General features: G+C 45.1%; 1 protein-coding gene across 1 annotated transcript; it reads right to left on the minus strand.

Moving 5' to 3' along the window:
* Positions 1 to 625: 625 nt before the first annotated feature.
* Positions 626 to 11,299, minus strand: palm1b (paralemmin 1b). Its single transcript, XM_088399808.1, has 7 exons — positions 11,177 to 11,299; positions 9,916 to 10,462; positions 6,095 to 6,137; positions 5,707 to 5,787; positions 3,059 to 3,174; positions 2,813 to 2,883; positions 626 to 2,446 (listed from the first exon to the last, which is right to left on the minus strand). The coding sequence occupies exons 3-7, from the start codon at positions 6,134 to 6,136 to the stop codon at positions 2,085 to 2,087; spliced, it is 672 nt and encodes a 223-aa protein (XP_088255934.1). The 5' UTR covers position 6,137; positions 9,916 to 10,462; positions 11,177 to 11,299; the 3' UTR covers positions 626 to 2,084.
* Between the last annotated feature and the right edge of the window lie 2,778 nt (positions 11,300 to 14,077).

A 14,077-nucleotide genomic window follows, 5' to 3' on the forward strand; every position in this document is an offset into this window, starting at 1 on the left:
TTCGTGAAGGGGGCGGGTGGTAAAATAACAAGGCCGCGGCAAATTTCCACTCGTCGGCCAATACATTAGGTACACTAACTTGTTTTGTTTGACGTCATAATCATAAGAGTCACTGGACTCAAAAAGTTTAAAAACTCGTTTCAAACTTTATAATACAAATATTAGACTTCCCGACGTGATGAAGGACCAGGAGCGTGTCATCAGGGGGGCCCCTCCAAATCTGTGTAAAGCAAGATTTTGAATGTGAATGTTTATCTTGATGAAAATTGTTTATTCAATCGTCTTTCAACTATTGTATAGTGTTTCATTTTAATGTGTGACAAACCCCAATCATTTCAGTTCAATGTGGATATTTGAGCTATACTGGACTGGACAGCAGCTGGTGCTGAAAGTGACCCAGCTCCGAAGTCCATGTTGATTTCAGTGTAGTCTGCGCGCGCTTGTGCGTGCGCGCGCGTTTTGCAAAGTTCCAAAACGGTTCACATGCGCCGTCTAGTGGTACATCGACCGAACCGCACTTTGCAATCAAATGACAATTGAAGCATCAGTTACCTCCATATTGGTTGAAATACACAAAAATGCACCGAACCCAAAAAAGAAAGCAGTAAGTGCTTCACAAAGGCAATTTTACAGTAGCAACAGATTTTATTTGGTTGATAAAGACACAAAAAGCATTAAGCGTGAGCTGCACAAAGCCTGACTCCTCTTCTTCTCGCTTCAGGGGCCTGCACATCCCGATGGAACTCAGGCTGGCGTTTACATTCACGTGAAAGGGTGATTGCGCACACATCAAAAACGACATAACAGTGACGAGACAGTTCACACGGTTGCGAGGCTTCATGCAGTGCTACAAGTCTACTGTCCGCAGGGGGTGAGGAGGGGAACGACACCATCCCTCCCCCGGGCAGCTGTGCAACTCACTTGTTCAGAACGGTTGAAATAATACAAAAAGCTGTGACTTTATATATATATATATATACGTATATATATATATAAATATAAAATATACCACATATAGTAGTGACGGGAAGCATCTATGGAATATATTGTGATCGAACGGTGGCTCGCGTGACTCTGCATGCCGCATGGTTCAAGTGACAATTCAGATTTTTTTTTTGTCTTTAAGGTGGTCAGTTTTGTAATGCGGATATTGCTCACTTAAAAAAGCAAAAAACTTTTTGGGGTGATATCTCTTAAAACAGTCATCATGACTTGATATGAGGTGGGGGTTACTTACTATGTTTTCATGTGATGTAAACGTCAATTGAAATGTTCTCAACATTGACCACTTGAACCCGCGGCATAAGTCCGAGCCAAGTCAGCGAAAGACGGCGCTGGTTAATGACACAAAGTTTACATGCAAGTTAATGGTGGTGGCCATGATGGATTACACACAAAACCGCCCAAAAAACAAATAAATACACTGTATAAAACGTAATTTCAAGTCAATATATTAAAATACTATTCAAAATAATATCTCGGACAATATTGCAATATGAAATTGGCTGATAAATAGTTAGCTAGGCCTACAGAGATATATATTCCGAAGCATCTGTGTCTTGTTTGGACAATGAATGACTTTTTTTTCTTTTAATTTTCCAGGTTACCCGCCCCCCCCCCATGAGGGGATAGTGGTACAATCCAGAGAGCTAGCAGATATTTCCTCCCTTTCCAACAATAACAACAAACAGTACAGTACACAGTCCCATAATCATAACAATAACAAAGATATACGGAATACAATAGACAGAAAAATAGAAAACTATCAATAGAAACCAAAAGTCAAAATACGAGTGTAAAGTAGGCTGAGTACTTGTAAGTCTTTGTGGATTCTTTTTTGTTGTTGTTAGTTGGAGCTGGAGCTTGTTTTGGCTCTCGAAGGTGGTGAATTGGCATTGTACGGTCCTGACACTCACACCGCTCATACATTCTGCACACGCACGCACACACACGCACACACACACGCACACACACACACAAAGCTAAAGTACGCGTTTGCAAACAGACACATGCAATGGCACACAAGCCCCCACATTCATTCCCTTGTGTGCATCCACACACACACACGCACACACACACATAGCTCACATGACCACGCAGCACTTGCAGTTTTGCTTCTTCTCTTTCTCCTCCACCCCTTCGGCCTTTTCCTTCTCGGCCATGCTCCCGTTGGGCGGCGCCTGGTCCTCTTTGGCCGCGTCGGCGGCCCCCGCCGCCAGTTTGGCCTCCCCGTCCTCGATCATCACAAACTCGGCCTTGACGTTGCCGTCGGCCCCGTCGGCGGCGGCGGCCGTGCGGCCCTCCTGCTCTTCCTCCACCGTCTTGTAGCCCATGAAGACGAGCGTGACGGGGTTGTCGGCGCTGGCCTGCTCGGGGCTGGGGCCCAGCAGCTTGGCCTCTATCCCGGCCGCCTCTCTTTTGGGGGTCTGCACAACGCCGTTCTCTCCTGCGGGGGGCGGCAGAGACAGCAAGTCAGAGGGTGTGGGGTATTATAGCCAAAACTAAAATTTAAGTTTCAAAATAATTTATTCATAATAATTTATAAAATTCCAAGTACAAAATTGCCACCAGATATAAATGCCTTGGGGGAAAAAATATCTGCATAAAGTGATTCCCATGAAAAACAACTCTAACTCGTTTCCATTTTGTTCCACAAGTATCCATCCACACTCATAAACAAAACATGCTGTTACTTTTTCCCCTTCCCCTGGTGGCCTTTAGCAGCTCTCGCTCTCTCTCGAGTAGGCACATGAGGAAGTTGCTATGGTTTCCACTTTGATTGCACATCGCCGTGGCAACACGATGCACCTACCTCCATTTTCTTTGGCCACACCCTTATTGGCTGGCACTCCTGTCTCCAGTTCTTCAATCTCCTGCTCCAGCCTGTCTCATAGAACAAGTTCCATGTGGTTTTATTTCAGTGGTTCGATTGAGAAAGGGAAATGTATTTATTTATTGATTCCACATTTTTGTATTGAAACATAATGCTGATCAGTGCATTCGACTTAAGCTAGCAGACTGACCCCTTCCCCACAAATAGTTTATCTTCAACACTGACCTGAAAATGACCTGCTCCAAGATTTTGGTCTTCATCTCCTCCTCCTGCAGACGCCTTTGCGTCTCCTCCTCGGCTGGAGCTCCATCTAACAACCAGCGCTCCCTCAGAGCCTTGGACTGCACAGACAAAGGTCACCAGTTGTCTTGGATGATTATGATAATTCTAAGATTTTTTTTTCCTGAAGATTGCACCAAATGTATTCATTCTGGGCAAAAAGGGACAAAAATCCCCATAGGCTCAGCTCACAGTTTTATTTTCATTTGTCAAGCGAGAAAAATCTTTTCGGCCAATTAAAGATTGTTGGCTTTGAGGACAAAAAAATAAATAAAAGCGTCTTGAACCTCTCCATCCATTTCCAAACGCTATCCTGCTGTTATCTTAAGTCTCTCCTGCAGAAAGCAAAACAAATATTTCTCATGGCTATGTCGTGCAAATATAAACCACGGTGGGCCTTTTTTGCAGCTGTTCCAACAGGAAGTGACGCACAGGCGACCTCTAGAGGCCGTAGGCAAAAGCAGCTGGGAGCGTTTTCCAACCCCCGTTGGGACAAAAAAAACTTGTGAATTCCTCAGCCGTGATGCAAAGAGAATTTCGACAGCCCCTCTTTCTTTTCCCCCCTTCCTGTTTCCTACCCTGTTGCATGCGTTCGGCAGTTCGTGAACTTTCTGAGGTGGAGTGTGGTAAATGTCAGAGCTGATCCCCGTCATTTCTTATCAGGGGCTTTTTAATCTGTGGAAGTGCTTTTCTCTCAATCTTCTCTGCACGCACAAATGCTCATCTAAAATCATTCCACACATCACTCTCATATGCTGAAATATCTTTGTCAGACGTGTGTGTGTGTGAGAGCATTTCAACCGGGTGTGACCAGGTATTGTATGAGAGCATTGGAGTCATGTGTGAGAGCGTTTCAGTTGGCCGTGCGAGGTAATTTTGAATTATGTCAATACGGCAAATCATAGACTAGGGTGGTGTCATACTAACAGAGAATACAAAAGACACACAACTGTAATCCAACACCCTTTCCTCTGCCAGACCTGCACGGAATCTAAAAACCCCCTCTCTCACTCTCTCTCCTCTCACTGCCGTTTTAATCCGGCCACACCCTACACCGCCAGCAGATGACATCATGTGATGTACTACACACACACACACACACACACGCTCATACACCAGCAGGGTCGTTAAGTTGTGCGTCTCTCCATTGTTCTAAAAAGCTGCAAACGAAGCAGACAAAGCGTAGAATTGCGACACAGACACACGTGCAAAGAACTGCTAGCGTACATCTCCGTTAAATTAAAACAGGTTGAAGTGCAAAACAGGCCACTTTTGATGATGATGTCATTTTAGTGACACACCCAAAATGGCTTTTCTTGTCATCTTATGCGTCGCAAACAAGAAGTTTGTTCAATTGCAATCTCAAATGACAAAAAATAGCGCACTCTAATACTACACTTGATCAAAAACAAACATTAATGACCCAGTTCCATAGGTTTTAAAAAATTAAATAGTTTTTCTGCCTCCCATGGCCATTTGGGGCCAGTAGAAGTAACAGACTCATTTCGGCTCCTCACAGAGGATAAATAATTTATGACTAAGTGCTGTTTTATTGAATGACTAAATGTGTTATTGAACTGTTTGTAGTCAAATACCAGTTACTTAAAGAACTATAGCAAGACACTTCCCATCATGTGTTAGCATTAGAAGAAAGCTAGCATACTAACGCCTAAGCTATGGGGTTGTTGGGTTTTTTGGACAAAAGTAGTACTTTGCGACTTGCGAGGGGGCTCAAAGGAAACGTGACCACGTGGCGCAAGACTTTTGAAATGAGATGCCAGGCTTTGAAGACTTGCTACGGCTAGTCCAAATTTCTTTTGCATTGTCGCGTATGACAGAACTTTCAATGCGTGCGATTGTCTGCGAGGCGTTTCCTGTCGGCAGGAGTGGGACAAAGCTACGCTTCCTGTGCCAAAGCCGTCTGCATTGTCTGAGGCTTGCGCGTCGCCACGCTGAGGTACACAATGACTGCACACACAAATGCGATAAGAGAGGACTTCTGAAAATAGATGAACTCGTGTCACACACGCTCGCTGCCATCTTTGGATTAGCAACAATTTCACTAGTTTTTCTGGTGACATTTTACTTTTAATCACTACGTTTGAAAAATCGGAACCTAGCTGCGGCGTTTGCAATGCGAGCCCGAAGCTAGTCCGTGATATTAAAACACTCTTGCCACCTCTGCTTATCGTCAACCTACCCAAACACTTTTGATAGCGTTGACGCTGACAAGAACCTTGCCTCTTGATATGACGAGTGTGTGAAGACGCCATGGTGCGTGCGGGGGGTGGGAGTTCCTGGTGTTATCTGCCGTCCATTCGGAACATTCCGTAACTAACGCACGGGGAGAAGGAATTGCCGAGGCTGGGAGTCGCCATCGCCCGGGAGGCGGCAGCCTTGGTGTATCATAAAGTTGGATTGAAGCCTTTTTAAAGGTTGGCAGCTCAGCGTGACTTTAGCTCGCACTTGCAGTTAAAGGGAGTTGAATGTCAAAATGGTTTCTCTGCTGTTGTAGCAACAATGTACGATGAATAAATATAAAGTGAAAGCATCCTGGATTTTTGTTTTCAAAACAATGAGGTGACTTTGCGTACTTTGAGATGTTGGAGTTGCCGCCGGTCGTCGTCCAGCTGCCTCCTTTTGTTCTCAATCTCCGTCTGCTTCTTCCTTTTCTCCTATAAACAAATGAGCGGTGAATGAATATCAGGAGTAGCATTCAAAGCATGCAGCAAAATTCACACCCTGTTTTCTAGGACTGAAAATAATCATTGGCAGTGCTGGTGTTAATAATGATTGTGTGTTAAAAAAAAAAATTCACATCTTTATTATATCCAGTTATCTTTTCAGTATTTACAGAAAGGGAGTGCACCATCTTAGCGTGAGCATTAGCGTTTGATGTCCTCTAATGGCGCTTAAAAGCTTTTTGGCTTGAGCGTCGTAGCGCAGAGCGAATCAGATGTTCTGTGTTGCTTTTCTACTCACAGCGATGACCTGGAGCCTCTCCTCTTGCGACACCTCATCCATCCTAAAGGCGGAATGAAAGACAGACAGAGAGAGAGAGAGAGAGTGAGATGTTGGTTGAGCAAACATTTGCTGACCTCAGCGTTTGCTGGCTGCATCGCCGCTCACGACAAACAAACTGTCAACAAGTTCGATACGCGTTGCTTTGCTTTGGATGCTTTCCAGCGCAGGAGAGTTGTGGAGGCATGCAGGAGATTCTTGCTCTACTTGTAATGATTTCCAGACAAAAGTCAGACCGTAAGGGGAAAAAAGGCGGCTGCATGAAATCATGTTGGGAAAGGTTTTGTTGTCTTTGGTGTAACACATTTTAGAACATACAAACTGAAGCATTAGCGTCTAGCGGTAAATCGTCCAAATACGTTAGATTCTTAATTAAACCAAAAATACATATATTTTTTAATTTAATTACTCAATGTACTCTTGTGATAAATTTCACAGTACGCTGGGATTTTTCCACATTACTCCTAGCGTTAATGGGATGCTAGCCTCTTAGCTTAAGTGTGTGTTACTATGTGAGACATGCACCAGAGAGGATTTTTTTTTTGTCAATCTACACACACACACAGACTCAAAGGCACAAGATGGCCTTCTGCTGTGCAGCGTCACATGGACACGAGCACAATCATCTGATCGACCGCCGCCCATGCAACTGCACGCACTCCCGCGGTTTCAATGCTGCCTTCCATAAAAGCTCCCGCTGTGGGAAAAGCATTCTAGCTCAAAGCCTTGCAACTTTTATTGAACCCGGGCACATTTTTGACAACAAAGACATCACATAAAGTGCACAAAAGCACACTTCCAAAATCAAGATAACTGTGATTGGCCAATCTGCTCTTTGTGGGCGGGGCTTTGAGGAAAAAGTGATTTTTAGAAAAGATCATCAGAACATTCAAGCTCAAATAAACATGAGCCGAACCTGCCGATAAACAGGAAGTGCTCCTGACCGAACAAAACTGTATTTTGTCAATATGTCAAGGCAGGTCCATTGCGGGAGAGCTGACTAATGACCGAGCCGATTCCCCCGATGAGTGCAGCCGATGTTTTTGGAGCATTTACGAGAAGGAACACATTAAGGGCCCACCGGCTCGCCGCTAATAGCTAATTCCTCCGGCACAGCGTATAGTTATTCATTCAAGGGAAAAAAATGGTGCACAACAGAAAGATTATTTTTAACTGGTGCACCAAGTGGAGACTGTAACAGCTCGTGTCCACCCACGCACTCAAGCAGGCAGTAAACACTTCAATGCCTGAGCTGGGAAAGACTGCAGCAGTCATGTGGGAGGGGGGGGGGTGGTCATTTTTTTTATTATTAGAAAATCAAAACAAATAACGAGGGATGCTATTAAAAGCGGTCGAGTGGAACGATCAACCGGGAAACAAAAAAAGCCGGCTACTTCACTTTTTAATTGGAGACTTGTGCTTGAGAGGCAATCAACAGCTCAGCTCGGAGTAGCACTTTTGCAATCAAGTGGTGAAGAGAAGTTAATTTGGAGTTCATTAAGGTGGCATCAAAACAAATGTTTTGTTTTTGGTGGTTCGGGAAAAACGTTCTCACTTTTCTAGTCAAAATGTTTCGATGAGGTGCTAAATGGAATTTTTGATTTTTCAATTGCTTATTTTGCTTCTCCAAAATAGATGATCTCACAAGTGTTTGGTAAAGGAGAAAAAAAGTTTCCACTACACATGATGACAGCAAAATAACTCTTAAGCTTAATGACCATCACAAGAGAAAGGAAACTAATCTCCAGCCACCGTCTCAGACCGATGGAGAAGCACTTTGCTCTCGTCTTCCTTCCTTTCGGGCCCGACAAAATAATAAAGACAACAATGGCCTTTCCTACACACACACATTCTTGTCCCAGGCCAGTCACACACTCAGGTCAACGATGAAAACCCGAGCAAGATAGCGTTTGAAGAAGTCAGAGGGCGCCACCTCAGAGACGGCCCCGTGAAGAACATCTCTTGTAGACAGTCAAATGAAGTCAAGTCTGACATAAGACAGGCTCAGCCGTATTACGCAACAAAATGCTACTTCCAATTTTTGCTGCATTTCTTCAACAGTCCTTCCGGACTAATCCTTCGAATACTCCCCCCCCCCTCCCCTTCCGCCAACACGTTAGTCCTCCGGGTTGCATTATTGTAGTGGATACGTTACCTGAAAGTGCTCGTGTGGTCTTTTTGGCCATTCAGCAGCTTCCTCATTTAGGAAGCTCAGTGCATTAACGAGACGAGCCCCTCCGACAGGAAGCATTAGGTGCCTTCTTTTAGTAGCGTCCCAGAAAGGTTCTCAAAAGGCTCGGCTAGTGTTTATGTACTTGCGCCTTTTGCTCGGAATGGTGAATGTTTTTGTGTGTGAAGCTGAGGTTGTGTCCAGTTCATCCCCCCCCACAAACTTGGCTTTGCATCAATAGGCCTTTTGATGGAGGCCACGGGTGATCATCATGAGTGCGCGCCAGCGAATCTGAGCTGGGTGGGGGGGGAATTGACCGGAGAAGATAAAATGACACTTTCCAGAAGAAAGTGATGCGCTCTTGCTTTAACTTATCCGTCATGACAAAGCAGTTGGTGGAAAAGGGAGAGGGAGGAGGGGGCTGGAGTGTGTGTAATGTGTGATGTGACCATCCAGGAGAAAAAGAGATTAGTAGAAACACACGGCACTGAAAGAAACAAGATGGGCCACGTTAAAGATCTTACTATACTATGTTCTTTTATTAACGCAACTGTTGCCGTGGCAATACGTTGTTTGACAAGACAAAGACACTAATTTTGAGATTTTAAGAATATTGAAGTCTATGAATCCATTCGAGGGTCTTTCACTTCAACACCGCCCAAAAAGAATCTGGACCTTGCTCTGGATCATCTAAAGAAGTTTGCCACCTTGCTAAAATCTTACACACCGCAACCAAAATAATAGAAAGAGCTTTGGCGGTAATTTGGATGCAATGGGCGTGTTTTTGTTTACGCTTTCACCTTTCATCGCCTCAACAAAAGACGTGTGCAGAAACAATCGCTGGAAGAGACACCAAAAGAAAAACAAGCACTTTGGTGTTGTCGACTGCACCTGCTGTGTTAACAAAGCAATCACGGGAGCGAGTAAAACAAACTGCTTGTTTACTGGTCCAATCAGTCAGCCGCAAAATGGCCACAACTAGGAGCTTGTTTAGATTAAAGAATTTAATCTTCACGTTTGCAGCATTTTTGCTAGCAAGCTGACATTTAGTAATCATTTAAAGATAATATTTTGACATTATGCAGAGTTCACTTCGATTTTTAGATATTGTGTTGAATTGACCTCAATCCCGGATTTGTGTCTATTTTTGACAGATTCAATTGACAGCTGCATAGTTTGATCCTTCATGTCATCTTTTTTTAAATTTTGAAATCGGATTCACAACCACATTCCCAGCGTTCCATACCGTATGCATACTGGTGTACTGTACCGGCCCGAGCACAGCAGCCTGGGAGTGTATGCACGCACGCACGCACGCATGCACACAAAAATACACACACAGATTCCAGACAGGGCTATGTCATGGCCAACACGGTGCGCCATATTGGAACGGCAGACTGCTCACATCGCATCACAACACAACGCACAGATCGATTTGACATGATGGAGTACGGGCGTAGACATGACCGGTTACACCTGTCGGATGCAGAAATGGGGCGGGGCCAAATAAGAAATATAACGTTTTCATTTTTCTTACAGTTGAATCATTATTTTTTTCCCCCTCCCCGGTACTGCAGGATGTGAAGCAAAAAGAAGCAAAATCACGACTTACTCGGCCCCGGTGGTTGATCCCGTCCTCCTTCTTCTTTCCCCCGACACACGCGCTAAAAAAATAAAAATAAAAAAAGGGGAAAACACGCGTGGTGTTTATTTCTCCCTCTCCTGCTTCCACTCCTTCTTAGAAACCTCCCTCCTCTTCCTCCTCCTCCCCCTCCTCCTCCTCGCCCTCCCTCGTCCTGGAGGTGATGGTGGTCGTCCGGGTGCGTGCGCGCTTCTCAGTCCGACTGTGGTGGCGACACCCCCGCGGCTCTGCGCCTCAACGCACTCGGCCGAGCTCCGGGCATGGGCGGCGGTTTGCAAGCAGGTTGTAATGTCGTTAGTGCGGAGGGAGGGAGGGAGAGAGGGAGGCCGTATGGGAGGGAGAGGAGGTGAAATGGAGATGGAAGGAGAGGAGGGAGGAGGGGGAGGAGATAAAACAGGGAGGGGGGAGGGAGAGGGAGGGCTGGGGAGGGCCCTCGGAATAATAAGGCGTTTCTTATGATGCCGCTGCTCCTGTTGGGCTCATCCAGGAGAGGATTCCTGTTGGATCAACTGCGGCTCTGGTTGGAAAACAAGAGGAAAAATACGTTTAAATTGGGTTTTATCGCCCTCTGGTGGAACAAGATGTCAAACACGCCCGTTAGTGTGACAACAAAAAAAATCTACCATGCTATTTTCTGGGGCTCGTCTTCAAATAAATGGACATTTTTGCCTTTTTTTTTTCATTCTTCTGGACTCGAGAGCAAGCATGGAGACTTGCACTTGCGTTGAATATCCCGCAGAGGGAGCCAGAGATCAAGTAACCATGCTGCTGCTACTGCTGCTGCTATTCAGGGTGGAAATATCCCTAATTTTGCCTTATTAACATGTGCGGTGGATAGGAAAAGTCTGCACACCCTGTTCATACGAGACTAAATCATTTCAAACTGTGACTGAAATCTCAAGCAACTGAAATGGGGACAAGAAAAGCTTACTTAGAATAGCCAAACTTAATTTGGGGTTATTCACCGCTAACTCATTCAACTAATTTAACGCGAATTTGATTGATTGGTTGATTGTGAACGCAGCCACATCAAAGCTTTAAGAATGTTATTTTTCCAGAAAGTGCTATACGGCACATTAAATCTCAGCAGGGGTGTGTAGATTTTTTCATATGCGGATAATTAGACAACTAAGATCATTTGAGGATATGCCATTCAAAAGGGGGTGCGAGGGCACATTTGTAGCTGCTTTAATACTTATTAAATATATGTGTGCGTTTTTGTTTGACATACCTCAAGGGAGCATGATTGCATGGCTCACATCCGACAGGAAAGCTTTTTTTTTTTTTTTTTAGGTTAAGTGTAAAAGCTGCAAAATACTGGACATTTTTCTCACCCAGACTATCAAAGACGAGTTCGTTTACATTAAAGCCGTGATGCGGTAGTGAGGTTATGTCACCGCATCATCGCAAAGCACTTTGTCGTCCAATCAGGTTGCACTACTACTTTTCCAAACAAGCTCATTTAGTAGTGGCGCTTATCTCCAATGAAAGATGATTCAATTCATTTTGATTGTCGGGGAGCCAGTGCCCCTGCGGCACCCCCTCTACCTCCACCAGCGCATAAAACTACCTGATTTTCAACCACTGCTGCTATGTGCTACCTTGCAGAACTAAATTGACCTTTTCAGCTGTCAGGGCAACTCCAGATCTCCAAGTGTAATGCGGCGAGTGGGAAATTGAAGTTCCAAGTCTGCTCTCTTGAAATTTGAATATTTGGCTCGAACAAAGGGAGTCTTTGGGTGTGGGCGGGAGCTAGGCAAGGCGGAGGAGAAGGCTGGTATGCATTGTGCAGGGGATTTATAGAGAAGGGTTCGGTATGGGGACGTGATTTTGGAGCAGGCTTTATCGCAAACAGTGCTCACATCATCACACGCCCTTCAGCCATTTTGACTGCACACAAGCACGGCGCTTTTTTTTTTCCACAATCATGATAAACACTGTTGACAGATGAGGGTCAGACATGTTTTTTTTGACAAACAGCGCAGGGAAGTCGTACGTGCCGGGAAAGAGGTATTTGATGCTTTTTCAAACGTGTTTACGTCTTGAGTATGTACGACCCCCGACCAGCAGCCCTCGGGCCCAGCTCAGCACTCGGCTTCTTATCTCCCCCTCAGAAGCTTCGCTGAATATGAATAAACGTTTTAAGAAAAAGACGAAAATGCCCCCGTCCCAAAATAAAATCAGATGGGGGAAAATTGAAGGGGGCGGGTGTGAAGTGGGGACCCAGAAAAGTGACAAAATGTCTCCTCCTGTCACACCTGAACGAGATACAAATGGCTGGAAGGAGTTGATTGGTCGACACGCCAAACAGGTGGAAATAAGCATAGCTGACAAAGAATGATTTGGATTCATTGCTTTCTTTGTGCAGCCATGTTGTTTGCATTTTGTCTTCACCGCTCACTCATCAGCCTCGATGACTCAGTGCAAGCGCCTGCTCCAACTGTCTTTTTTTTTTTTTTTTTTTTGAGGAAATCTTCCAAGAGTGAGAAACATCTCGCTGTGTCTTCAGTCAGTTTGCCGCACAAACGAGATGGATCCCGCGCTCCGATTTGCTTATTAAAACGATGCTCCCTTGCCAACCAAGAACATAAAAGTCTCCAGTGTCATTTGCGTTTATGCGACGACTCCTTGTTTTTTTTGGTGCGTGTTTGATCACGACATGGCGACAGCCCCCCCCCCTAACGTCGGGGAGCGAAAGTGGGTCAGATGTTTTTTCAAGTGAGAGCGCAAACCTCTGCCAAAAGCTTCCGTGGAGGCGGCAGGTCTATCTGACATGCTTCCTAGACAGGCCGAAAACAATTTCTTCAATTTTTCTCCCCGTATCTTTGGATTTTTGAGAATTTTCTACTTACCCACCAAATTTCCTGTTGCTATGAGAAACTGAATTTTCCCCCAAATTCCACAGGCGGGCTGAAGGCACCTTATCGTTGACTGTAACATAAGAGACGGGGGAAGCGGCGCATGAAAGCGGTCATGGACAGAATACGTACACACAAATATATCGGGGCCCGGGCCCAATTATTTTGCTCTGATAACTGTGTCAGTGTATCAGCACCACACTGTAAAGCCTGCGGGACATTGAAGTCAAGCGCTGTACTGTCTTACTCATGCATGCGAAGCCACAATCACATTAGCGCAATCAAGCTAAAAATATGATGGAACTTTTCATACACGTGTGACCCAGACTTGAAACATGCAAAATTTAAGACTTTGTAGTACAAATTTGCACGTTTTGCACGCTAATGCTAACCTTAACCCTACGTTTGACGTCTCCTCTAAGCTGGCACAATTAACTTGCCCCCCAAAAAATTTTACTGTCTGGTGTAAATCTGAAAATGAAGCCCCTTAAAAGGAGCAAGGTGCCTTGCGAGGTGAAGAGCACCCCATTAAAAAAAGAAAAAGGGTCGGAACGGCGTAATGGCATCGCTAGGGCATTTATCACCGGCGCCGTGCCGGATGAACGGGTCGGGTCGCCTTGTATTTAGGAGAGCGTCGGTTCCATGCTATTGTTGAGAAAATTGCCCAAAAGGAAAAAAATGTAGCGCTAATAGCGCTAATTTGGAGAACTGCTATTTGTTAGTCATTAAACACAACACTGCTGCCTTTGTTCCTGGCGCTAAAAATACCCCCCAAAATAAATACATAAATGCAAAATGACTCCTTGCATTGATTACGCTGACGGTAAGAAGGACGGCGGTGACCCACTTTGTCTCACCTTTCCTCACTTGGGGAACGATGAGCGGGAAGTAAAATGAGACGTACGGAATTAGCGTATGTTCAAACGAGTGATGGGGGGCCCCACTACAAAATAACCTGTGCGCCTAAAATGATTGTTGCCGTATGCTCACAGCACACACACACACACATGCGTCACGGCGAGGTTGTCTGACCTCATCTTCAGGCCTCCGTCCTGCACACCATCTGCACCGTCGGCGCTTTGCTTCCCAGCCGTGAATGCACACACATACACACTGTGTTTGTGCACACATGCAGAAATAAAATCTGTGAAATCTGTATGCACGGAGCAGCAAAAATCCACCCGACTGACTGATGTCACGGGCCAAACAATGACACACATCCGAGGGGATGCAGCTGGAGTGCACGCATGAAGGATTGCTAGATCCACGTGGAG

The sequence above is a fragment of the Syngnathus floridae genome, chromosome 16 (assembly GCF_059516105.1).
Source record: "Syngnathus floridae isolate MCC-2025c chromosome 16, RoL_Sflo_1.0, whole genome shotgun sequence".
Taxonomy (NCBI): Eukaryota; Metazoa; Chordata; class Actinopteri; order Syngnathiformes; family Syngnathidae; genus Syngnathus; species Syngnathus floridae.

Coding starts and splice junctions, on each gene's coding strand:
- palm1b (XM_088399808.1), bottom strand. CDS start 6,136: ATGGATGAGGTGTCGCAAGAGGAGAGGCTCCAGGTCATCGCT. Junction 5,788..6,094: donor AGAGGCTCCAGGTCATCGCT/GTGAGTAGAAAA, acceptor ATTTGTTTATAG/GAGAAAAGGAAGAAGCAGAC. Junction 2,884..3,058: donor TTGGAGCAGGTCATTTTCAG/GTCAGTGTTGAA, acceptor TCTATGAGACAG/GCTGGAGCAGGAGATTGAAG.